Here is a 26,573-nt window from a genome sequence, read left to right on the forward strand (position 1 = left end):
CGTTTCCACATCTGTAAAATAGAGATAAGAACCAGCTGGCATTCGTTATCTCTTGCTGTGAAACAAATTACCCCCAAACCTAGTGGCTTATAACAACAATAAACATTTATTGCCTCAGTTTCTGTGGCAGGTATTCAAGAGCAGCTTAGCTGGGTGACTCTGTCACAAATTCTCATGAGGTTCAGTCACATGTGGGTTGGGACTGTCGTATCTGAAGGCTCAGCTGGGGGTGGAAGGTCCGTTTCCAAGGGGGCTCGCTCCTGCGGCTGACGGGTTGGTGCTGGCTGTCGGCAGGAGGTTTTCCTTCCTCCCGAACCTGACGGCTTGAGGACCCTCACAACATGGTGGGGGCCTCCCCCCAGAGCAAGGGATACCGGAGAGAGAGCTGGACAGAAGGTATGTCTTCTGTGTGACCTCTCCTGTGAAGTCACGTCACATCACTTCTGCTCTGGTCACTCATTAGAAGAAAGTAAGTCCAGCCAGTGTGTGAGGGGAAGAAAAGTCGGCCCCACTTTCTGAAGGGAAGTGTGTGAGAAAATGTGTAGCCCTGTTTTCTAACCTCCACAGTACATCATAGGATTGTTATAAAAATGAAATGAGTTAATACTAGTAAGTGTTTAAAACAGTGCCTGGGGGCACCTGGGTGGCTCAGTGGGTTAAAGCTTCTGCCTTCAGCTCGGGTCATGATCTCAGGGTCCTGGGATCGAGCCCCGCATCGGGCTCTCTGCTTGGCAGGGAGTTTGCTTCCCCCTCTCTCTCTGCCTGCCTCTCTGCCTACTTGTGATCTCTCTCTGTCAAATAAATAAATAAAATCTTAAAGAAAAATAAAATAAAAACAGTGACTGAAATATTGTAATTACGACATAGGTGTTTGATTGCTACTACTACTACTACTAGAAAGTACCAGCCCTTTCCCAGGAATGGCTTGCTCTCAGATGTCTGCCCTGTGCGCTGTGCCTTGTCTCCCTGGGAACTCTTGGGCCTCCTGGAAAAAGGGAAGGAAGAGCCTTTCTCAGAAATGATCACCACTATAAGTCTCTCCCTCCCGCCCACCCCCCATTTACCCCACAGCCTGGCTGAGGCTATTACTCAGCTATGAATGTTCAGAGCCATTGGGTCCGGGGTGTGGTGGGAACCCTCCTTGGCAGGATGGCAACAACAGAGGCAGGAGCAAGACTTACAACCTCTACTCAGGGATAAGTGCCCTTTGCATTCTTCTGTAGAATCAATCCCAATTTTGCAGGAGATACGCTGAGCTCGGCAAGGACTTGTGTCTCACACTGGCCAGGTACAGGCAGGTAAACGAACAGGTGACAGATGGTGGATAGACTACTCACAGGGAGGCTGGCAGAGGAAGCCATGGGCCAGTAAGCATTTTTAGACAAACTTTATAAAATCTTTCCAAAGGAAAATTTAAAAAACCACATGCAGAAAAAGTCCTTTCCTCCCGTCTGGTTAAAAATATAAAATAAACAGGCACAGAAGTCATCCCTTAATGCGGTCTTCCCTTTAGCTCAAAAACTACACTGTTCATATTCACACTTGGCGGATCCTTGTCTCCCCTTCTATCATTTTATCTAGAGTGGGAGAAGCAAAGGAGCATGATAATAATAGTATTTTTTAGCTTAATACTCATTTTATTACTTTTTTTATTATAGTAACATTGACTTATGATGATATTAGTTTCAGGTGTCCAACATAATGATTTGATGTTTGCATATTTGGCAAAAATGATCGCCACTGTAAGTCTGTTAATATCCATCACCATAAAGTTACAGTCTTTTTTTCTTGTGGTGAGAACTTTCAAACTCTGCTCTCTTAGCAACTCTCAAATATGCAATACAATATTGGTGACTCTAGTCACCAATGTTGTCCATGATATCCCTATGACTTACTTATTTTATAACTGGAAGTTTGTACCTCTTGATTTTCTTCACTCATTTTACCCACTCCACAAACTCTCTTCCATCTGTTCTCTGAGAGTTTTGTTTTGTTCTGCTCATTTGTCTTATTTTTTAGCTTCCACACATAAGTGAACTCAGATGGTATTTGTCTTTCTCTGACTAATTTCACTTAGCATAATACCCTCAAGGTCCAGCCATGTTGTTGCAAATGGTAAGATTTTATTCTTTATGGCTGAGAAGTATTCTTGGCTATTGTAAATAATGCTGCAGTGAACATAGGGGTGCATATATTTTTGCAAATTAGCATTTTAATTTTCTTCAGATAAATCCCCAAAAGTGGAATTGCCAGATTACATGGTAGCTAGACTCACTAAGAAAAAGAGCAAGAGGTCCCAAATAAACAAAATCAGAAATGAAAGAGAAGTTACAACTGATATAAAAAAAACAACAACAAAGGATTATGGGAGATGACTATAAATAATTATGTCAATGTATTGGACAATCTAGAAGAAATATAAATTTCTAATAGAAATATAATTTCTAATATATATAATATATAATATATAATTTCTATACTATATATAATATATAATATATAATTTCTATACTATATATAATATATAATTTCTAATATAATTTCTATTAGAAATATAAATTTCTGATAAATTCCTAGAAATATGATTGTCTAAGACTGAATCATGAAGGAGTAGGAAATCTGAACAGATCAATTACTAGTAAGGAGATTGAATCAGTAATTTAAAACCACCTAACAAACAAAAGTCCAGGAGCAGAAATTTCACCGGTGATTTCTACCAAACATTCAAAGATTTAATAGCTATCCTTCTCAAACTCTTCCAAAAAATTGAAGGTGGGGGGGGAAGCTTCCAAACTCATTTTATAAGACCAGCGTTATCTTGGTACCAAAACCAGAGAAGGACACCACAAAAAGAGAAAATTGTAAGACATTATTCTGATGAACATAGATGCAAAAATCCTCAATAAAATATTACCAAACCAAATTCAACAATACATAAAAAGTGGTATTTATTCCAGGGATGCAAGGATGGGTCAATATCCATAAATCAATCAATATGATACACCACATTAACAAAATGAAGGATAAAAATGATATGATCCTCTCAATAGTGTAGAAAAAGCACTTGACACAATCCAACATCCATTTACGATAAAAAAGAAAAAACTGTCAACAAAGTGGGTATACAGGGAATGTCCCTCAACATAATAAAGGCCACATATGACAAGCCCACAGCTAACATCACCCTCAATGGTGAAGAGCTGAAATCTTTTCCTGTAATATCAAGAGCAAGACCTCTTTTAGTCAACATAGTATTGGAAGCCCTGGCCAGAAAAAAAATAAAAGGCATCCAAATAGAAAAGGAAGAAGTAAAACTGTCCCTATTTGCAGATGACATTATTTTATATAAACACTAAAGACTTCACCAAAAATAACTGATGGAACTAATAAACAAATTCTGTAAAGTTGCAGGATACAAAATCAATATAAAATAATCTCTTGTGTTTTTATGTATTAACAATGAAATGTCAGAGAAATTAAGAAAACAATCCCATTAACAGTTGCATCAAAAAGAATAAATTATCTAGGAATAACTTTAACCAGGGAGTGGAAAAACCTATACACATTGAAAACTATAAGACTTTCATGATGTAAATTGAAGGAGACAGAAATAAATGGAAAGATATCCCATGTTTGCCATCAAAAGAAATGAAATCCTGCTGTTTGCAACGACGTAGATGGAACTAAAGGGTATTATACCGAGTGAAATAAGTCAATCAGAGAAAGACAATTATCATATGATCTCTCTGATAGGAGGAATTTGAGAGGCAGGGTGGGGGGTTGTGGGGGTTAGGAAGGGAAAAATGAAACAAGATGGGATTGGGAGGGAGACAAACCATAAGAGACTCTTAATCTCACAATACAAACTGAGGGTTGCTGGGGGGAGGGGTGGGTAGGGAGAGGGTGGTTGGGTGATGGACATTGGGGAGGGTATGTGTTATGGTGAGTGCTGTGAAGTGTGTAAGCCTAAGGATTCACAGACCTGTACCCCTGGGGTACATAATAAAAACAAAAGATATTCTGGATTGGAAGATTCTGGATTGGAAGAATTAATATTGTTAAACTGTCCATATTACTCAAAGAGATCTATAGATTCAATATACTCTCTATCAAAATTCCAATGACGAACTACAGAGAAATAGAATAAATAATCCGAAAATGTGTATGAAACCACAAAGGATCCAAATAGCTAAAGTAAGCTTGAGAAAAAAGGTCAAAACTGGGGTCATCACGATTTCAAACTATCTCACCAAGTCACAGTAATAATAGTAACTAACAATCATGAGCAATAAATACCACTCTCACAACGAGAGCCCAGCTGCAGGCGCCGGCTGTCTTAATTCCCAGGAATTATTGAGGTCAGTCCACCCTGATGACTTCACATCCTGTCCCATGGACCGAGGATATTTTATAGCTGTGTGCACCTGGGGACGGAGCCCCAAGCCAGGTCTCACCTGTGGTTTGGTTCAGGGATTTCAGAGTTTCCGTGAACCCCCTACCAGGAAAATAGTACCAGTTCTGGCTGTTGCCACCAGGTGGGACTTTACAATAGACATCAACAGCAAGAGGTCCCACCTGGTGAGCCAACACCTCTGCTACAGGGGTCTTTAATCTCAACACTACTGGCATTTGGGGGCTGGACGATTCTTTAATGTGGGGCTGTCCGGTGCTTTGGGCAAGGTCCAGCAGCAGCTCTGGCCTCTCCCTGACCCACTGATTGCTAGCGGCAACCCCCTGAGTTGTGACAACCAAAAAGGTCTCCGTATGTCTCTGCAGCTGCAAGTGTGTGTGTGTGTGTGTGTGTGTGTGTGTGTGTGTGTGGTGATTAAGAGCAGGGGCCCTAAGGTCAGACCACTTAAATTTAAATCCCAGCTCCGTGGCAACTTGACGAGCACCCCCATGATAAATGTAAATGTAGGATGGCCACAGAATGTATCCTCCAAACCAGGGCAATTTGAGAGGAAAAGAGTGTTCTAATAATAATTTCATAACCAGAGACTGTCTCAGCAAACAAGGATGTGTGGTCAGTCCTTAAGTCCATAAATGTTGTTGAGCCCTGGATGACTAGTGTGCTAAGTACTTTACGTGTAGGAACTTCATTTAATCCCCTCAAGACCCTAAGAGGTCAGTACTTATTATTATACCCTTACTAGATACGGAAGACTGAGACACAAGAAGCTAGTGAGTTATATAGTCAGCATTCTTTAAAAAAAAAAAATTATTTATTCAAGAGAGAGAGTGAGAGAGGGAGCATGAGCAGGGGGAGGGGGGAAGGGCAGAGGAGGAGGGAGAAGCCAACTCCCCACTGATCAGGGAGCCAGACCCCAGGACCCCTGGGATCAGGACCTGAACTGAAGGCAAACGCTTAACCGACTGACTCACCCACGTGCCCCAGTCAGGATTCCGATCTTGGCAGGCAAGTTTCCAAGCCTGCGTTCTTCGCCACATGCCCGCGGATGCTTGGGCGCATGGGGAAACACAGGGCTACCCAACATCCACCGGACACCGCAAGAACTACCAGCTCTAGGTTGTTCATGGTTTCAGCCTGGAGCCCACTTACAAAGCCAGTGTTCAGGGGTTACTGTGATAAAAAGCAGACACACGAAAATCACTGTGGAGCAGGAAATGAGAGCAGTGTCCAGTATGATTCCCCATTCTGTGGCGCTCAACAGGTGCGCCCATCCCATTAGGAAGTCACTATGTCTATTTAAGAATGAAACAGAAAATTATTTTTTCATTCATGTTTGTTGTTTTCCCAGATGGCTACTGAGCTCTTAGGACATAAAGTCTCAGTAAGTCATTTGGACCCAGCTGCTTAGTAAATGAAACTGTCGGGTGTTTCTTTTGGCCTGGGGGCACCATGAAGGCAATGTAAAAGTAGAAAATTGGGGAAATTTTGCACTCACTGTTTTGCCATTGGAAGAACCTGGAGGGTAATGATGGAGAAGGCCTTCTGGCCCAGCCACTCCACCCTGGTCACCTACTCTGGGGAAACCTGTCCTGTCCCCATGGCACACGAGCTAATGGAATCCACCCCCTGCCCCCACCAACCCTCTCTGTCCTCCTCCCACACATCCAGCTCTCTTTTCCCTCACACAAAGAAAGAATAGACGCTGACCCCAGACAGTTGCTAAATCCTGTATGAGTCCCTTTCTTTCAATCTCTTGCTCCGTTTCAACAGCGTCAGGAAGCAAACTGGTTGTTTTACAACTTGAATTTCCTCAAGTTTCCAGTTGAACATCTTCCACGGACATGAAATCTGCTCTTCGGGTCAGAGGTCACACTGTCAAACAGGACACAGTGATAAGCAGACGGCATCCCCTCCCCAGGCAGCACCTCAGGCTGGTGTGCCAAGTCCTGAATAAATACACAGACCTAAGGTGCCGCTGGGAGAGGCCTGGGAGTATGGCAAAGGGGAGGGGGTGGTGGGGGAGGTGGCCGGCCGGGCAAGTTGTCACTGGGTCTAGGGCCACAAGCACATTTTTCTTTCTCATACTGCCTAATTGACTGTAACAGAAAACTAGACACTGTGGGGGTGGTGGAAAGATAGAGGGTAGGGGATGGCGCTGCTCTTATCACTGACCAGGGCCAGCTTGGACAAGCGGCTTCTCCCTACGCCTGTTTCCTTATCTATAAGGGGACTGGATTGCCCAGTGGTTCTCAAATTGGGGTGTCTCAAACACATTCACAGCCGGTGTGTCGGCCTGAAAAGCGTGGAATGTCTGTCTTTCTGGGGTGCCAAGCTTCTTCAAGATTTTTGGGACCCTACTTTTTTTTACGTGAAAGCATTTTTGCATCCTTGCTTGTTGCTCAGAATGCAAAATGTACATACATTTTTATTATAGTAACTAATAATTGATGACATTTCAGGAGCAATTACTATGTGCCCAGTGTTCATCTCTTTATATGGTCCTCGCAATTACCCAATGAGATATTTTATTCCCATTTTATGGATGAAAAAAAAAAAACCTGGGGAAAGGAGAAATAAAATAATCTAGCCAAGGTCACATGTTACTAAGCAATGATAAATGATTCCCTCTCCCCCAAAAAGATCTGGGCCCATTGCAAAGTGCTTTGGAATCTACCCCCAGCCCCCTAGGTGGGGCCTCTTTGATAAGCCAGAGCAACAAGGATCTCCCAAATGATCTCCGAAGTCCAGCTCTGACACTCTTAAACCAATTTTACTTCAATGCGTTAAGGTTTTCACACACAGGGTACCCTTGGAGGACGACAAAAGCTGGGGAGGCCCTGCAGGGTCTCCAGGGGTTTCTTTAGGTGGGGTTTCCCGGCCCCTCCAGCTCTCCCCCATGAGTCCAAGGGCGTGAGGCCACTGCCTAGCCCGGGTGTTTCCAGCGCGACGCCTGGCACTTCCTCGTTCCCGCGCGCCCCGGGCTCAGTGCGCAACGCCCAGAGCCGGCGCTCCTGCGGCAGGAGGGGGCCAGAGGGGAGATGTCGCAACCGCCTCCCTCCCTCTTTCCCCGCCTTGGCGCTCAGTCGCCTCCCCCGATGAGCGCGCTCGCAGACCGCTGCCGGCCGCCCGGGCGCCCGGCATGTCCCCTGAGTGCGCGCAGGCGGTGGGCACCGGATCCCCGCGGAGCCTGGAGCAGGCCAACCGCACCCGCTTCCCATTCTTCTCCGACGTCAAGGGCGACCACCGGCTGGTGCTGACCGCTGTGGAGACGGTCGTGCTGGCGCTCATCTTTGCGGTGTCGCTGTTGGGCAACGTGTGCGCCTTGGTGCTGGTGGCGCGCCGACGGCGCCGCGGCAACACCGCCTGCCTGGTGCTCAACCTTTTCTGCGCCGACCTGCTGTTCACCAGCGCCATCCCGCTCGTGCTGGCGGTGCGATGGACCGAGGCTTGGCTGCTGGGCCCGGTCGCCTGCCACCTGCTCTTCTACGTGATGAGCTTGAGCGGCAGCGTCACCATCCTCACCCTGGCGGCCGTCAGCCTGGAGCGCATGGTGTGCATCGTTCGCCTACAGCGCGGCATGCGGGGTCTGGGGCGGCGGGCGAGGGCCGCGCTGCTGGCGCTCATCTGGGGCTACTCGGCCCTGTCAGCGCTACCCCTCTGCGTCTTCTTCCGCGTGGTCCCCCAGCGGCCCTCCGGCCAGGACCAGGTGAGCGCCGGGTGGTGAGCGCCTGGCAGGTGTCTGGGGCGGGCTGGTGAGCGCGGATCCCAAGGAAGCGATGACCTGGGGCAATGAGTAACCAAAAACAACAGAACGAGAATAGGCGATTTGTTGCCTTTAACCGTTGTGTCCCTGTGCCCGGTGCTCTGAAGTTTTAGCTCTTGAATTTCACTGCAACGACTTAGGTCCCGCAAAGGTCCTTCAAAGCCTTGTAAGTATAGTCCCTCAAATGCCTGCAAAGTGTGCTCTTTATGTTGAGGTTAGTGCAATAGCGGGGAGTGCAGGAGCCAACAGGATGGAACTTCCAGGATCCGGAATGGCTAATGGCACTCGTGTATATTGAAATCTGCTCTCTCGCAGGGTGGGTTCTAGCGTGCTTGGACTAGGACGTCCACTTGATGTATGAGGAAGCTGAGGCCCACAGAATGACTTGCTCGGGGCATCTCATCCTTAGTGCAAGGAGGAGCTGAGAGCCTGCTCAACACATTGAGGCTTGGCTGGGTGAGGGTCCTGCTTTGAGAGGAGCAGAGCCAGGGAAAAAGGGCAGCAGAGACCCAGGGGCCCCAGACCCGATGCTGCCACTAGGGGTGTTGTAATACTTTCCTGGGGCCTCAGCTTTTCCAACTGCGAGATAGAAGGATTGGACTAGACCACAGGATCTTGCCTGGAGACTTGCATGGTGGGTGGCTTCAGAGCATCCTGGGCGCCCAAATGTTTGGCAGATTCTGGAGGCTGGGAGATGAGCTTTCTTTTGAGCTGTGTGTTCAGAGTTGTCATTAGGATCTTTGTGGGGGTCCATGACCTTTAAAAAAAAAAAAAGTTCTGCAGGCAGTTTATGACATTGGTTCAGGTCCACTCAGGTTGGGCAGTCCAGAATCATGGTCCAAAATTGCGGTCCATGTCTGTTCCTGCTGCTGCCCCACTGTGCTGTTGCAGAGTTTGTGTGCCAGGATTTGGTCCAAGCCGCGGCACCTGGGGGCCTGCCGGGTGGGCAGTGGCTGGGTGGGCAGTGGCCAGGGTTCTGGCTGTCTTCCCAGTGGGCTAGGTTTTCTGTGCCTCATAGGGAGGGACAGAGAAAGAACATAAGTCTGTGCACCCTTTATAAAGGCAGGTGTGAGTACTGCTCTGGGCTCAGCCTCTCCAAGGGTTGCCCCTAAAGGGGTTTTTCACCCCCTCTCTTTCTCTACAACTCACTGGTTTTCTGGCCTGAGCAAACCTGTCACAAACCACAGTTCCAAAGACAGGCCTGCGCAGTGACCAGAAGGAAGTGAGAAGGTAGGAAGGTAGGAAGGTAGGAAGGGGAATGAGATGTGACCTGGAGGAAGATTTCCTGCTGCGGAGGTGGGTGTAGTCTGAGCACAGGATGCCCTCCTGGGTATGTGCTCTGGGGCACCGATGCAGATGTGGGCTTCTCTGGGGTTCTCCCAGACCCGTCTCTTACACAAGCCTTTTTTAAAAAAAATATTTTATTTATTTAACAGACAGAAATCACAACTAGGCAGAGAGAGAGGAGGAAGCAGGCTCCCTGCAGGGCAGAGAGCCCGATGTGGGGCTCGATCCCAGGACTCTGGGATCATGACCTGAGCCGAAGGCAGAGGCTTTAACCCACTGAGCCACCCAGGCACCCCTCTTACACAAGCCTTTTAATGGCATGTGAGAAGAAGTCAGCATCCCATGTAAGCAGTCTCTCCCTCTCTCTCTCCTCTCTCTTTTTAACACAAATCAGACCTAAAAGTCTCTTTCCTAATTGTTTACTTTTTGCATGGACTATATTGTGGGGTTTTTGTTTGATTGTTTTGTTTTGTTTTAAGGCCTTGAATGACTAATAGGCAGGAACCATGTCAGGCCTGTGGCACTTGATCAAAGAACATGGACGCCTGTGGCCATGCCCCCTCAGGGGGGGGCCAGGATGGCGGGGTTCAGCTGAGCGCGCCCATTGTCAAGCTTGCCCATCAGGGTGCCATCAGCATAGCAGGCCAAGGACCCTAACCTAGTGGGCAATCTTGTCCTCCTCAGCCCAGATGTACTCGAGAATCAAAGTGAGTCATTCAGATGCTTCAAAAATAAATGAAAGACCAGGCCTCACCCCAGACCCACTGGATCAGCGGGAGGCTAGGTTTTGCCATCAGTCTTTTGATTTTTAAAGTTATTCTCTCACTGAATAACATCGTTTCTGTATTTTTCACAGAACGTGAGGGACTTTTCCCTGTTTTTTCTTTCCTCACAGAAAAAAAAATGACACTCAGAAATTAAAGATCAAGTAAATATGTCTTCAGAATATCTTAGGTTCCCAGACATGTACCTTGCGCCCCTCCCTTTTACAACTGTTTTAGGTACACTTAGACTTAACTGGCAAATAATGGTAAAAAAGTGAGGCCCTTGTCCCCTCCCAGACTAAAACTGCTTGCCTACGTGGACATAGTGGTGGTTTGAGCCAGAAGGCCTTCGCTCAGACGGGGAAACTGCCCTGTTTTGTGACTCTGTATTTCACCTCTGGTAGGGTGTCTGCATGGTCGGAGCCCCTGACGGCACTCCCCGCATGACCAGAACTGAGCTATGAGGGGCTTCCATGGAGACTTGTGTCATGCTTCTCCCTTGGGGCGGGCATGCAGACCCCTCTTGTATTAATGCAGAAACACCTGCTTGGTCATAGAGCCTTTGGGTAGGATTGGGCAAAGCCACTGGGAGAGCACTTCAGAAGCACCTCAGGAGACTGAGAGCTAGGTGAGTTGGCCGCAATCCATTGGCCCTGAAATTAGTAGAGATGGAGCAAGGGAGCTTGTCATGAAAAAACCAGATGATCCTTTTGACCTTTCCATCCTCTTTGTCTTTTCCCAACACATGCACCTGCCAATAAGCCAAGAAACGGAAAAACTGCCCAGTTCCTCAAGGGCTGTGACCTGAGCATGGAGGAAATAATTCATTTTGTAGGTGAGCAAACTGAGGCTCAAGGGTTGAAGAAATAAGTTGAAAAGAATGAGAAACAGGGGAAGAAAAAAAAAGTGTGTGGCCATTAAAAAAAAGAGAGACAGAAGGATCTAGGCTAGACTGAACAGAGTCTCACATTTAAAATTAGCAAAAGCTTGTTTTCTTAATCCTCTATTCCCAGCTTCCTGTCTGTAGATTCTGCCTGCCCCTTCCTACTTGGACACTAAATATGGAGGTTTTTGGATGGGGGACACTTTCCGACTCAAACCACCAGCTGAGGGAACTCTCTAACTCAAGCACACACTGGCCACCTCCCCTTGAGGAGCATGGGCTAGGGAAACAGTGCCTCACCGAGCTTTCTGCCAGTTTAGTGCCCCAGCTCTCCCAAACGGGAACATGAGTACCTTCATCCATTTGGGCAGTGGTTGCCTCCCAGTCCAGGGTGACCAGCCTCCCTCGAGCTTCCCTGTAGGGAGGATGAAATGATACACATGCTAAAAACACTAGCTAATTTGGTATTCAGAGTGTGGGCTTTGGAGTCCAGCATTTGGAGCCTAAATCCCATCTCTGGCACTTAGGAGCTGTGCGACAGAGGCAAGTGCTCCTCACCTCTGTACCTTGTCCTCGTTTGCAGAATGGGCACGATGACAGTAGAGCCTTATAGAATTGCCTTGGGGACCAGGGTTCAGTGAGTGGGCCAACGCCTGGCACATACAGAGTTAAGCACTCAAGAATTGGTAGCTATTATTAGTTTCCTTATCTTTGGTTATAAATATTTTAAACATTCTTTAAATGCTGTAATTCTTCTGACTGCCGTAAAATAATAGACTGCCATTTTAAGAGGGTGGGCACATTCTAGCAACGGAGACATCTTAGCCAGCTCAACTCAGCCTGTTCCAACAGGATTCCTGCCTCTGTGTGCTGTGGCTCTGCTAGGGCGCTGACCCTCATCGGCAGGTTGGGGGGACTGTCCACCCCGGCCAGAATGTGCTGCCTATTCACTGCATAAACATTTACCGAGCACCCCTCCCTGCTGCCTGCACCACGAGTCATGTGACCAAGATGGCATCCTGTTCGAGGAGGTGCACTAATCGACAATGTCAGTGGTCTCAGACCCTGGCCCAGTTTGGTTCTCACAGAAACCCTATGAATAGGTGTTGGTATGTTCATTTTCCGAAGAGGGAAATGCCTAAAGTCACAGAACAGGCAAGAGACGGAACTAGAATTTAGCCCAGGGCTGTCTTTCTCCCCATGACTTTTCCCCGCAAGTCCACACTTCCTTAGGAGCCCTCTGTCTTACAGCTCTGCCTGCCCCAATTTAACACCGGGCCGGAACGCCATCGTGTCTCTGCTGAGTGTGAATTGGCTGAGGAGAGAAACACAGTATGCTTGCCTTTGGTATTATTAGAGGATACCTTAAGACACGAGAAAGTTCATCTCTTGCATTGATAAATTCTTCCGTTTCTGTTGGCAAGGTGGTAGGCAAGGCTGGGTTTCCCACTTCCTTAAAGTGATCTCGAAGTCCTCCGTTTTGTTTGAAGAGGTGGAACAGGGAGAATGATTGACAAAGGGATCCTCAGGTCTACTCCGAGAAGCATCATTAGAGGAGCTGACAGGAAACAGCTGGCATCAGGTGGCGTTTCAAATGAGTCAGCCAGCGTGGAGAGGGGTCCGCATCTGAGCAGTGCCTAGAGATAGATGCCCCATCCACAGGGGAGTCTTCTTAGAAGACAATGAGTGATATCTTAGCTGCGGGTGAAGATGAGAGGCAGTTGGCTATCCCCACGGATGTCGGGGACTGGAGGGACATTGCAGGCATGATAACCCACGTGCTGGCAAGACATGGTGCTGGAAGGGTGGTGGGGCCAGATGGAGAAGGCCAGGTACGCCCCTTGAGGGAGTTTGGACTTATGAGGTGAGAGATGGCCTGGTCTGGGAGGGGTGCGCCAGCGAGACTGTGATACAGGGGTGTGTTGGATAGCTAGTAGGGCAGAACTTAAAGGTTCCCTCTGAGTGGGGAGGAAGGAAGAAGACTGCAGAAAGCCCACACTCAGGTTTCTGGCAGCATAGGGAATGGTGACTCCACACCCCGAGTCAGTGATGGTGGGAGGCGGAGCCTTTTGGGGTGGGACATCAGAGCTTGACATGCCTGTGAGGCATCTTCAGAGATGTCCTCAGGGCACAGGGGCCAGTCTGGGGTTCAGGAGAAGACAGGGCTGGAAAAGCAGCAGCGCCTTGGAAAAGAAGCCATGGAGATGAATGAGATTGCCCGGAGGAGGTGGAGGTTAGGCTGGGGATACAAGTCACCCTTAACAACACTTCACCCTTGTATGTGGCCTCCTGCCTTCCTCCCTCCTGGTCCCAACGCTGAGCTCCAGCCTCTTTGTTCTTCTGACTGAAGCCCCATCCCTCCAGGCACAGCAGACACAACCCCTGCGGGCTGGTGCTGTCCTCTGTGACTGGGCTCGCCTGTCCCCGGTAGCTCTGGGCACTGGGGCTCCCTTCCCTGTATTGAAGTTTCTTATGCTTCTCTCTCTCCCTGAGCACATCAGAGCCCCCTTGAGGGAAGGGGCCTCACCTTGCCCATTCTCACTGTGGCCTCATAGTGGTGCAGACACCAGGGCTGGAGTCAGGAGTGGTTGAACAAAGCAATTAGAGGACAGCCATTGAGTTGGCTAGCCCTGCTTCTGTAGCTCAGGGACAAAGCAGGCCTCGCCCTTTGGGTTTTCAAATTTCCTTTTATAAAATCAGGAAGCATTTCAAATGTGCAGGAAAAGTATAGAGAATATTTAAGATTCACATCTCCACCTTCCAGAGCTGACTTACTGCCACGCTCCCTCCTAAATTACATCCCAGGAGAGAATACCTAGGATCAAAATTACATGTCAGATTTTCCCACAAAAACAGAATTATAATACCAGGCCAGCTCTCTGACTGTGGGCCTGGTGCCTGTTGTTAGATTTTTTAATGAAAATAAACACTGCACGTCATACCATATAAAGCTTTCTAAAGAGCCTATAAATCCATCATTCGAGTCCACACAGGCCGGCTGTGCCGTCTCGTCCATCACGCACGGGGGTGCTGTGCAAAATTCCTATCTTACTTCCTTCTCACACTCTGTGCCTGGAGTGAGTTCCACGATGGTAAAGGAACGTCTTCATCAGTCATGAAACTGGGGAACTTCCTGGATGAGTTCCTTGTTTTTCTTGAAAGAATAGCTGCTTAGGTTTGCTAAACTAGCATGGTAATCTGTGTTTCACGTTTGATCCTCATTTCTTTTAAAAATGGACTTTTACCGCCAATTTTTTCCCTCTTATAAGTTAATATGGGCACATTCTAGAAAATTCAGATAAGCCAAAAGAGCAAAAATAACGAGTCCCACCTAGAAATGGACACTTAATTTTCTGGAATGTATCCTTTCAGTCTTTTGTCTAGCATATGTGTGTGGACGTGGGCGGGGATGTGTGCACAGGTGTCTGTCTGTCCATTCACACCTACGCATTTTCCTCAGCAGTGTGGGGGCTAATACAGGCGGAGTGTTTGGGGATCGACTTCTTTGTTCCTATCATAGGGAGGACATCTGGCTTATTGTTACACATTCTACAAAATCCTGTTAGATTTCTGGAGAGATTTCAGCAGACATTTTGAAGAAGGCTTTTGGAGAGAGATGGAGGCCTTTGGGGATTTTAAGAAACGGTTCTGGGGTTTTTCTGCCCTCCCTGTACATTTTCCTAGCTTAAGTATAGAAATCAGAGACCAAGGCACATTCAGGGCTGGCATCTGTCTCTTCTGATCGCTGCTTCAATGCATTTGCTGGTCCGTGTTGCCCATCAGCAGAGTAGACTGAGGGCATGGTGGGCAGAGATCATCTCGAGATAATCACCACACTGCCAGTACTCAGAAGTTCCTCAAGAGACACACATTTCTTTCCAGTCACCACAACGGGGAGAGATCTAATGCACTTTGTCCCTTCAGGCATGGACAGTGGGGATGGGGATGGAGGAACAAGTTTTTGGAATTACTAGTACATTTTTGAACCATTTAAATGAGATGGGAAAAGGAAGCAACATTCTCACCCACCTCTCAAGGTACAAATATGATTAAAGCGTTCTTCCCTCCTTGACTTGCCTTAAGAGTTTTCTTGGTAGGTCCCTGGATTTCTTTCATAACCACTTAGCTCTCTGGGGAAGATATCATATGGTTAAAAAGAACTACACCTTTAGTGTCTTAGGCTTTTGGTTTAGGAAGAGGTTTCTAAGCCTTCGTTTTCTCCTCTGTGTAATGGGAAAAATAATAACATGCATTTCAATATGGTTGTTGTGAACCTTCAATGAGATACTGTATGTAAAGTGCTTCTTAGCATAGAATAAATGCTCGGTGAATATCAGACTTACTATTTTCTGTTAATACCGTACAGGAAAAGAAGGGCCTCTTCGTTTGTATTTGAGTTCGAGCACCCAGTTGTGATGTATCTGACAAAAGCTCTTTGCCCTTGCTCAGGGCTCAACACATGTTGGCTGAATGAATGAGTAAATCCCACGACTATAATTCGTTAAGATGCCTTGTCCACCAGAAGTCAATAATGTGCTCTTTTTACACAGGATGTGCTCTTGAAAGCCTGTTCTATGTGTTAGACATGTTTAGGACAACTTGATTTCTATATAGTTTTATTCCTACAATCAAGCCGACATGGGAAGTTTGTGTTTGGGAGGAGAGACAGACAGACAGATCTCTTTTCATTGACCTATTTATTCTTTGGAGGAAATTGTTGTGGCGGCTCCTGGTAATTATGTAATAAGGTCCCCACATGTTTTGAGGTTGGTAATTAATGTCAAACCCTTAAATTCACAACATACTGACAGCAGCAAGATCACCAACCAGGACTTTCAGCCCCATTCTGGTAGTTTTCCATCTTGAATGCCAGAGAACTGTGTGGGGCTGTACTGTGCCGCTCTGTTTGGGAGAGACCCGTGAGGATAGAGCTTCTAAGTCTGGGCCTCAGTATTGTCTTGGGGTGAGCTGCAGCTTTCTTTGATGCCGCTAGACACACTTCAGATATTTGCACGTCCCCTAAATGAACCTCCGTGCCTTAACACCGTTTCTGGTGCCTTCGGCCGTCGCAGTGTGACTACATTGCGACCTCATGCCTGTTTCTCTATGCTTGTGTGCAGCAAGTCACTTCCAATCTATGTAACCTCTTAGGGCTCAGGTCGTCATCTGTAAAATGAGGGACTTGGCAGAGAGGGCTCAAGGGCTCTTGGCTGCTTAGTCCAGGCAAGTGGAAAGAGCACTGGGGCTGGAGTCCTGCCCAGGAACTAACTTGAGCTGTTACCAGTGTGTGACCCCGGGATCCAGCTGCATCTCCTGGAGAATGGGCATAGTGACTGTGGTTATTCTAGGGTCAGAGAGAAGTGATTCGTAGTTTGTTTGTGTGGACAGGGGAGGGGACGTTGAGCTGTGCTGTAATCCTAGCTGCATCGTGCTAACGCCCCGGTGTCATGGTGTCGGGTACCCTCCTACCGGGAGTGAGCTAAAACCAAATAAGTAGCCACCATGGAAATGACGTTCTCCTCCTTCTTGTGACAGGAGATTTTGATTTGCACACTGGTTTGGCCCAGCACTGCCGGAGAAATCTCCTGGGATGTGTCCTTTGCAACTTTGAACTTCTTGGTGCCGGGATTACTCATTGTGATCAGCTACTCCAAAATTTTACAGGTATGTGTGTTTCGAGCACCACAGCTGAACTCCATTGAGGCTGGGATGCTTTGGACGGAACCGGCCTGCCAGGTTGGAAGTTACCTTAGGGTTCACGCCAGTCTAGTCCTGGCTCCCTGCCCAGGTCCGCCCCTCTGCAACACTGTGGGGCAAGAGTTTGGTTTTTTTTTTTTTTTAAAGTGATATCTTTGTGACTGCTATTAAGATTTTTATTATTTTGCTGACCACTAGAGTAATACAAAGCTCATTATAAAAAATTAAAGACATACAGAGATGTATACTGCGGAAACTAAACATCTACTCCCATTGTTAACAGTTCAAAGTACATTTTCAGGTTATTTTCCTTACAAACTTACCTACATACATACTTTGATGCCGTGTGTGTATATATGTTACATATATATATGATAAACCATATAAAATGGTCAAATAGCAACCATGACAAAGTATGTCACGGTTCAAAACAATGTTTGTTTGTTTCAGATTTGAGATAACACTATTTGTAATTTCCGTTTCTGGCTTAATACCAGATTGCAATATCTGTCCATATTTGTTTTTATATCTCTGCCTCATTATTCTTAATGGCTTCATGGTGTTCCACCGTACAGATGTGACATAATTTATTTTATGGGTTTTTGGGCTGAGTCCCTTGATATCCCATTACAAACACCAGTATAGTGATGGAGAATGTACATGTCTAAAAACTTTACACTGCATACATCCAGGAAAGCAAACCCAGCATACAGGCACAGCTCACCAACTGACCTCACTCCTAGAAGCAGCTCCCAGGAACAAAATGAGAAACAGAACATTACTAGAAGCTCCTTCCCAATTGCTACCCCACATGTCCAGAGAAGGCGCTTTTCCAAAGTGTGCTGAACCAGGAAGTGATCTCTACCTTTGAAGAGTGACTATGTCCAGGGACAATGGAGGGGACCCTGCCGGCCTGGCTCCCGCCTCTGGACGCAGCCCATTCACACCGCGCGGGCAAACGGCGTGTGTTCGTGTTCATCTCAGAAAGTTTAATGTAAAACCTTGAGTCCTCTTGGAGGTTTATAGCTGTTGAATCTTGGTTTTTATCGCATATTACAGGTCATCTGGCAAACGAACTTATTGAAGTGGGGCCTTGTAGGTCCTGCTTGCTCTCTGGGCACTTTTATGGCCCTTTCTTTGTAGCTGAGGATCCGTAAGCTTCTTAAATGCTCAGAACCCAAAATTAGGCCAAGCTCCATCCAGGTCTGCTGATTCTGGGTCCTATGGGAGATGGCCTGCCATGCCCTCCTCTAGACTCTTCCCCACCCGTTGACTTGTGACCCCCTTAAGTGACACCGAGCCTGGGGCTTATTCAAGGGTATGAGGCCGATTCAGGCCTGGAGTTAAGGTCTGTAACATGCTTGCAATGGGGACCTGGCATGTATGAATGCTATGTCAGTACGAGCTGTCATTACTCCTTAAAAGAAAAGAAGTAAGGGGAAGAGGAAGATAGAATTTAGAATGACTTCTTTAAAAATTATTCAGCAAATATTCATGTAACATTTACAATGTGTCAGGAACAAATTCATTTAATCCTGTTAAGAATTACATATGAGGAAACCAATGCACAGAGAGGCTAAGTAACTTGCCCAAGATCATACAGAATATAAACAGCAGGATCAGACTCGGACAGTCTGGCCTCAGGGTCCAACACTTTAATTCCTCAGACGTTTGCTAAGGAGCTGTTCTATTCAGTGTGTCGGTGGGGAGTGGAGATTGGTCAAGAATGAGCAGGTCACATTCTTGATCCAGAAGGAGCTTTAATCTGGGAATGGGAGGGGCAGATAGACAATGGCCCTGTTGCTCAATGCTATGAACCCCTGGTACTCTGAAGGGAGTGGTGCTGGGACTCAGCGTGAAAACACACAGCAAACCATTGAGTGCCGGGCAGAGGTAGGAAGTGAATGATGGGAAGGAGAGGGAAGAGGAAAGGGCCACAAAAGGCAGACAGGGAGACAAGAAAGGGCTCTTTTAATACCTGAGTTTTTGAGTCCTTGCTGTGTGGCCTTTGGAAAGATACTTACTCTCTGTGAACCTCAGCTCCCTCATCTGCAGAATGGCGATGGCTTGGACAGTGCAGGATTGTTGGGAGACAGGTCAGAGACACTGTTCTTCCTCATACATGCCAACACATGACTGCCTCAGGACCTTTGCACCTGTGATTTCCTCTATTCCTCCAATTTCTGTGTGGGCCACTCCCCTGCTCCAGAAGGTCTCTGCTCAAAAGGCTCTTCCCCAGAGACCCTCCTCATCACTCTCTAGTCTTTTACTACCTGGATTTATTTCTTTTCAGTGGACTTACAACCCCTGTTGTATTCCATTTACGTGTATTTATTTGTAAAGCATCCGTTTTGCTCATTAGACTACAACTCCATGAAGACCAAGACTTTGTTTTGTTTCCTGCTGTAGCTCCGTGACTAGCACAGAGCCTGGCTTATTCATTGTAGACACTCCGTAAACACTCACTGAATGAGGAAGACGCAGACTCTGGGTCACACTGAAAGGGCCTACAGTACCGTCTCTTTTTGCGCAGAGGGAAGATCACTGAACAAAAAGTCCTAAGACCCTGATTCTAGTCCAAGCTTGATCAGTGTGGTGACCTTAGGCAAGTCATTTAACTACTGTGGGCGTCAGTTTTGTTGAGCTAGATAGGCCTCAGTGGATTGTTTAACACAATAAAATGAGAGTGTAGATATGACAAAAATTTGAACAGGCTGCTAGCCTTTAACTGGAAAGAGATCTAGCACTGTGATTTTGAAAATCACACCAAAGCAAATAGAAGACTTAAAAAAATTTACCTTCCAGCCCACCAGCCAAACTTACTATTGCCTGTTTCCTGGGGGGACTGTGCTGTTTGTCCCGGCTTTGGACTTGTGGGTTTGCCAGGCAGGGAACTCGGAAGCAGGTAAGCCGCCAGATGGATGGAGTATCTGCACGGGCCCTCATCGCTCCCATCTCTCCGCCGCTGAAGATGCTCATAACTCAGACACATCGGATCAGCTTTTCAGCTGAGATTCTTCTGTCAAGATCATAACTCTGTAAAATGAATTGAACATCAGTGTTAATCAGCTGTTTTCCTAGAGATACAACTAGCAAATCATCAGAAGCCAGAGGACATGTAACTCCACCTGCCACCCCTTTCCCTCCTCTGGCCTGTCAGTATGGTCTCTGACTCGGTTTCCATGTATGGCCCTGAGAAGTGCCTCTTTAAAGTCACCCTGATCTTTTATTCCTCTAAAGCAGCATCTCCCCGAAAGCCCTCTCTAGAGTGCCATGGGCTGCTAGATGTTAAAAAAGGGGACCATGACCCCGTGAGTTTGGGAAATGCTGATTGATCAGGGCTAAGTGGATTTCTTCACTGCAGGATTTCTGAGGGGCTCCATGAGGCTCACATACTTTGAGAGTCTCCAACACAGGAATAGAGGAGGCAGCGCTGCCAAATCCGACCACGGACCCCCTTTCCCCACAGAGCATCTCTCTGCACTGGTGCCCTGTGGATCTCCTTTGGGGAACACTGCTCTAAGGTCCTTGCCCCGGGGGCTGCTTCTGCCCGATGCAAGGACTGAGAGCAGGACTCAGCAGGGCTCTTCCTTCCAGAGCTTCTCCACGAGCTCAGGACCGTGGTACCCACCCTTCTGCCTTCCCTCCTTCCTCTTTCCTCATGACTCAAGTGTACTATATACCTTTGGTGGATTTTTCCCATCAATACTTTCCCAGGGTACTAGTCTCCTGGTCACTCCCAAGTGCCTTCAGTGAGGTGGTCCCTGCTAGCTCTTGGGGCTTGGTTTACATCGTCCCCCAGCAACCATTGCCATGGCGAGATGAGATGCTTCTAAACCTGGGCCGTTTGTACAATTCTTGTTCCCCCTCCTCATTCTCCATGTATATCCTAGAATGGAAAGCAGGGTGAACAGGGCTCCCTACTTTCTTGCTGACTGTCCAGCACCTGTAAGAGTACGTGGCACATGGTAGGGGCTCAGTAAATATTTGCCGAGTGAGTGTCTGGCTTGAAGTGGATAACCCTCCCCATCTCAGCGCTCACCTGAGCTCAGCGCTCACTCCGTTTTAGCTAAACATGAAGGTGTTAGGTTGTGAACATGCAGCCCCTTCTCCACATCCGGCCCTCACACAGGAGCCCCCAAAGGAGGGCTGACCCCTTAGGCCCGAGCTGTGTTAGTGGGGACCCACCCGTCCCTGCACCCACTCACTGGCAACCATGGTGTGGAGGCACGGAGTGGCAGGGATGTGAGGTGGAGAGAAGTTTCCCTTCGGACCCTCACGTGGGTGTGAAGGCAGTGTGTCTCAAAAGGACAGTTTACAAAGTGACACTTCAAAGAACTGGGAGAAGATCCCAAATCTGTCGTCCTAAATTGTTTTAGTCAGCAAGGACCACCTGGGAGTTTGTGGGAAGTGCAGTTTTCGGGCCCACCCAGACCCACAAAAGTGAGCATCTGACGGGGGCCCAGGCACTTGCCTGGTGACTCGGACATGGTGGCCACGGACCACATCCTGGGAACACGGTCCCCTCTCCCCGCAGCCCCACAGAGAAGAGCTCAGACGCCTCCCCCTGAGGTGTGCTTCCCCTCTGCCCTTGACCATGAGCCCTGAGCAAGTTACCTTGCATCTCAGAGCCTCCATCTCTTGTCCCCAAAATGGGGCAATGACAGAACCTACCCCTTAGGCCTGTTTTAAGAATTAAAGTTAACCCTCAAGTTAGTCAAACATTGAATTTCTCCTAAAATACATGAAGCATTCTGTGCAATGACAAGACATTTTAAAGCCTGGGTAAAAGTTAACTAGTCTCGTCATCAAACATGGGGAGGGGAGTAGCAAGGAGCCACACCGGATTATAAGCTCATTTTCTTCTCACTCCCTGAAAGCTGTGGGAATCACAGGCAGAGGAAATGGAAGCATCAGCGCTAAAAACAGACCCAACCACTTACCCACTCAGACCATGAGTCAGCCTGTTTCTCCGTCTGCTCGCTGTCACTGTCAGGCACTTGCTGGAGCCCCGGGTCGCAGAAGCCTCAGGGAAGCCTAGCTCCCAGGGAGCCTGTAGTCCACTGGTGGTCAGAGGTAGCCATGATGCGGCAGCGTCAACCACATGACACAGGTCACGTGGCAAGAGCCACGTGAGTACGTGAAACAAAGCATGGCGGGATGCCACGTGGGAGATGAACCAGGAAACCTTCTCGGTCTTGCTGGCATTAAAGTTTGGAACTGTAGGACAGGCAGGAGGATTTCCATTGGCGGAAATAGTAGAGGGTAGGAAGGAGGTAGTTTAAGATTAAGAGCATGGGCTGGAGTCAGATGGCCCAGCTTTGAAACCCAGCTTTGTGACTGCTTAGCTGGGTACGGCTGGGCAGGTTCCTCAACCTCTTTGAGCCTCCGTTTTCTCCTCTGTAAAATCAGGATCATCAAAGCACCTTTGTCACAGAATTGATATGTACAGGGCCTGGCACATAGTAAGTGCTCAATAAATAGGAATTTACATCAACATCACCCCAAAAAATATGTCTAAGACGCTGTATGAGGAACTCTAGTCTTCTTGGTAGAGCCATGTGGACAGCACAAACAATGAGGCTGCTGTTGGAATCGTCCCTTATGTGACCACCCCTGTGAGGGGACAGTCCCCTTCTGTGGGTCAATCTCCATGTAGCTAGGGGTGGTGCCAACAGATCCCACTGATCAGGGGATCATTCCCAAATGGCCCACACCCCAGGCATCGTTTTCAGGTTGATTCCTGGCCGCAGCTGTTTTAGCAAATGAGCAACCTCCTATCTCCATCAACCTTCCATTGCCCGCATCTCAGGGGCCTGTGGCAAGACTAGGATCCATTTCAATTTTTCCTGTAAAAGAGAGGAACCGAATGTGGGGGTTCAGCGCACCCTTTCTGCCCAGACTGGCCATACCCTCATGCCATCTCCACTGCCCCTGTGCCACCCGACAACCCGGAGGGAGGGGAAATGGACAGGGGCGTTTGCTGCCATTTCATCCAGGACCCCTTCCCCTAAAAAAGGCAAAATAAATAAAATGCCCATCAGTAGGGGCCTGGATAAATCCTGGTACAGCCAGACTCTGGAACCTCTGTAACCACTGACAAGATAACAGGAATGAGGGGCCTTCTCTCTGGGCAGATATGGAAGGAGCACCAATATATGCCGCTGAGTGAACAAGAAGGGTTAAGAACGGGGTGCGTGGCTTGGTCCCATAAGTGTGCAAAGCAGAAGTGCAGACGTGAGTGTTCCCATGGCCAGACATGTGTATGAGAGCAGATCACTCCCAGAAGGACATCCAGGACCCTGGTCCCCGGTCTTTTCCAGCCAGTGGAAATGAAGGGTACAGGAGGCCACAGACCTAACATATTTATTTTTATTTGTTTTAAAGATTTATTTATTTATTTGACAGACAGAGATCACAAGTAGGCAGAGAGGCAGGCAGAGAGAGAGAGGAGGAAGCAGGCTCCCTGTTGATTAGAGAGCCTGATGTGGGGCTCGATCCCAGGACTCTGAGATCATGACCTGAGCTGAAAGCAGAGGCTTTAACCCACTGAGCCACCCAGGTGCCCCCAGACCTAACATTTTTAATTTGACCTGTGTCGGTATCATATTGGTTGAGTTTGTACTGCTTTTATACATACTGCTTTTATACATTTACTTACTTATCTTTTTCAAAAAGAAAAGAAATACGAGGAAAGATGTGCATCTTACTCGGTGTGGACTGCCCACAAAATACCACGGAGGGGGGGATGCATTCAGACCATAGCAATGTGCTATGGTTCACTTATTTCCCTTCTAGACCGCCCATTTCAGCCTTTTCACTTCTCTGCATCAACTCTATTTACGATATGGATGACTTTCTGCCTTCTTTCCGGGGGAGGGGGGTCGGCCAGGTCCCCTACTTCCCCAGAACATCCTGAGCACAAGCAGCTGCCAGGCTGCTGAGACACGTGCTCCCCACCCAAAGTCCCAAAACCAAATTGTCCCAGGGCAGCAAGGATGGCAGATGCCAAGGATGGATACTTGGCTCCTCCAAAGTCAAACACCCCAACATCCTGCAGTAAATGGTGGTCTGGCTCTGTTTTGTGTCTCTGCAGATCACGAAGGCATCAAGGAAGAGGCTCACAGTGAACCTAGCTTACTCGGAGAACCACCACATCCGCGTGTCCCAGCAGGACTTCCGGCTCTTCCGTACCCTCTTCCTGCTCATGATCTCCTTCTTCATCATGTGGAGCCCCATCATCATCACCATCCTCCTCATCTTGATCCAGAACTTCAAGCAAGACCTGGTCATCTGGCCTTCCCTCTTCTTCTGGGTGGTGGCCTTCACATTTGCCAACTCAGCCCTGAACCCCATTCTCTATAACATGTCGCTGTTTAGGAATGAATGGAGGAGAATATTTCACTGCTTCTTCTACCCGGAAAAGGGAGCCATGTTTACAGATACGTCTGTCAGAAGAAACGATCTATCTATTATTTCCAGCTAATTAAATTTTCTCCATAGGCAGGTTGATCACCCTCTGGAAGACCATAGTACGTTTTCAAAGGGAGTTAATTTCCAGGACTGTCACATCCATGTAGCCTGCTTCAAGAAAGTGTAACCGATGCAAACACACATTTATAGCACTCGTCAATTAAGGAGTGATCATTCAGTTTAACAGTTTTGCCCTTTATAAAAATGTTTTGCTGTGGGCTCCTTTTAAATAGGAACTTTTTTCAGTATGCTTGTAATATGATTGAGTTTAATGAATTTTTATTTATGTCTTCAACAATCCCATCTCTTACATGTAAAGCTGGTTTCTGGAAGGAGTCTTGGAAATGATCCAGGGCCCAGATTTCTCCTTGAAGGGGTCACGGCCACTCTAGGTTCTCCCCTCCCCAGACGTGCAAGGCCTCAAGACCATTCACTAATGTCAAAAGCACTTGAGGAATTTCCAAGGAATAATTAAAGGTGACTTTCGTTTTTCACTTATAAGAAATGCCACAGACCCCTTTAGGAAAAGCCATGTCATGAAATCAGAGAGGAGATAGGATGATTCAAAACATTGAATGTGACAACACAAAAGATTCCCTCCACTAATCCCCCTGCCAGGTCCTCTTAAGTACATGCTGTGGTCGGACAGCCATGGCCCCTACCCTTACGGAGCTTACTTACCTTCTGTTCGGTAGGGGGAGAAGCCCTAAACAGAAGTTCGTAGAGAGTGGAGTAATGTCCTGAAGAAAATAGGACGATGATGGCAATTTGGATGGGGTGGGGAGAGGTCTAGGAAGACCTTTCTGGGGGATGATATTTGGGCCAAAAGGTAAATCACAAGAAAGAGCCAACCATCTGAATCCAGGGGAGCGGGGCTTTGCAGACCTCATAGACACTGGTCCTGGTGCAAAGGGGCTGGTGTACTTGTGGGAGAGAAGGACATTTGGTATAGGGGAAGCAAACTATTGACTGAGCTACAAACTGTCCTTTGTGCCAGGACAGAGGGGTGCCCTGTTGGAGCCCATTGATTAAAACCAGAGAAGGTACAAGGCTGGACCGAGTAGGGTCTGGGAGGCCACATAGGGAGTTTGTTGTGTTCAGTGGACAACATCTGGAAGTTTGCAAATGGAGACTGCTAGGACCCAACCTGTATCTTTAAATGTGACTCTGGCTGCTGTGCAGGAAATGGACTGTGAGGGGCAAGAATTAAAAAAAAAAAGACCATTTAGGCGGCTGCTGAAGTGGAACAAGAGGGAAGTCAGAAGTGGGGTGGCCTTCGTGGGCCTTCGTGGGGGTTTGTGAGAAAGGATCTCAGGACTACTTTGGGGAGCAAGCACGATTTACTGATGGACAGGGTGTAGAACGTGGGGAAAAGAGAAGATTCGAGGGTGACCCCCGACAGTGGTTAGATGGTGGGCCAGGCCATAAAATTGGGAACGACTAGAAGAATGGCAGGTGGGAGAACCAAGAGTTTTGTTTAGGGCATATAAATTTGAGATCCCAATGAGATGCTAATGGAAAGTAGGCCGTTGGATGCAGGGATGTGGGACTTGGGCCAAAGATACAGTGTTAGAAGTCATCGGGTGTGTTTATAGGTCTTTGGTTTTATGAAATATCCCTGAGATGAAGAAACCAGTGCCAAAGAGGAGCTGTCACTTGGAGGCGGGGCAATGACTGGCATGTGCAGCAGCTTAGAGCCTGGTACACGGTAGGGGTCAACGAATCTTTGTTGCAGAGTCAATCAGCACTGGTTGCTGTCACTCACAAGGTTTCTTGAACAGCTTCTTTCTGAAGTAAGATTTATGGGGATCACAAGCTTGAGAACAAGAAGACAGAGATCTTTTGTTCATCTTCAGTGACTAGATTTGGTGAATTAAAACTATTTTGTGAAGTGAGGTGTGGCTATGTTAATAGGCGTCTGGGATGGTCAAACGGAAGCTGGAGAGTCTGGCCCAGACAGCCTGCTGTCCAGTGTGAACGGCGGGCAGAGCGTTCCCATATCCAGATGCCTGTCTCCCCACTTTGCTGCTGGGAGAACAAAGCACATCGAAGCGGGGGGACCCAGGGTGCCCTTGGCTCTTTGATATGCCAGCTCACAGGCAGCAATCTCTCCGCGCACGTGCCCTGCCCTGCTTCCCGACACCTTTCATAGCTGTCAGCCTGGCCTCATCACCAGGGTTGCACGGCCTCTCAGTGCTCTCATCGAACCCTCACCACACCCCATCAGACAGGTACCGTTTCCCCATATTTCACAAGAGTGAGGCTCAGAGAAGCCACATAAGCAGCTCCGAATCA

The 26,573-nt window shown here is 47.6% G+C and overlaps 1 protein-coding gene across 1 annotated transcript; it reads left to right on the forward strand.

Annotated features, from left to right (window-relative positions):
• The first annotated feature begins 7,139 nt into the window (after positions 1-7,139).
• On the forward strand, positions 7,140-26,157 carry FFAR4 (free fatty acid receptor 4). Its single transcript, XM_046026232.1, has 3 exons — positions 7,140-8,117; positions 16,644-16,772; positions 23,902-26,157. The coding sequence occupies exons 1-3, from the start codon at positions 7,551-7,553 to the stop codon at positions 24,289-24,291; spliced, it is 1,086 nt and encodes a 361-aa protein (XP_045882188.1). The 5' UTR covers positions 7,140-7,550; the 3' UTR covers positions 24,292-26,157.
• The last annotated feature ends 416 nt before the right edge of the window (positions 26,158-26,573 follow it).

The sequence above is a fragment of the Meles meles genome, chromosome 13 (assembly GCF_922984935.1).
Source record: "Meles meles chromosome 13, mMelMel3.1 paternal haplotype, whole genome shotgun sequence".
Lineage (NCBI taxonomy): Eukaryota > Metazoa > Chordata > Mammalia > Carnivora > Mustelidae > Meles > Meles meles.

Coding starts and splice junctions, on each gene's coding strand:
- FFAR4 (XM_046026232.1), top strand. CDS start 7,551: ATGTCCCCTGAGTGCGCGCAGGCGGTGGGCACCGGATCCCCGCGGAGC. Junction 8,118..16,643: donor GGCCCTCCGGCCAGGACCAG/GTGAGCGCCGGG, acceptor TTCTTGTGACAG/GAGATTTTGATTTGCACACT. Junction 16,773..23,901: donor GCTACTCCAAAATTTTACAG/GTATGTGTGTTT, acceptor GTGTCTCTGCAG/ATCACGAAGGCATCAAGGAA.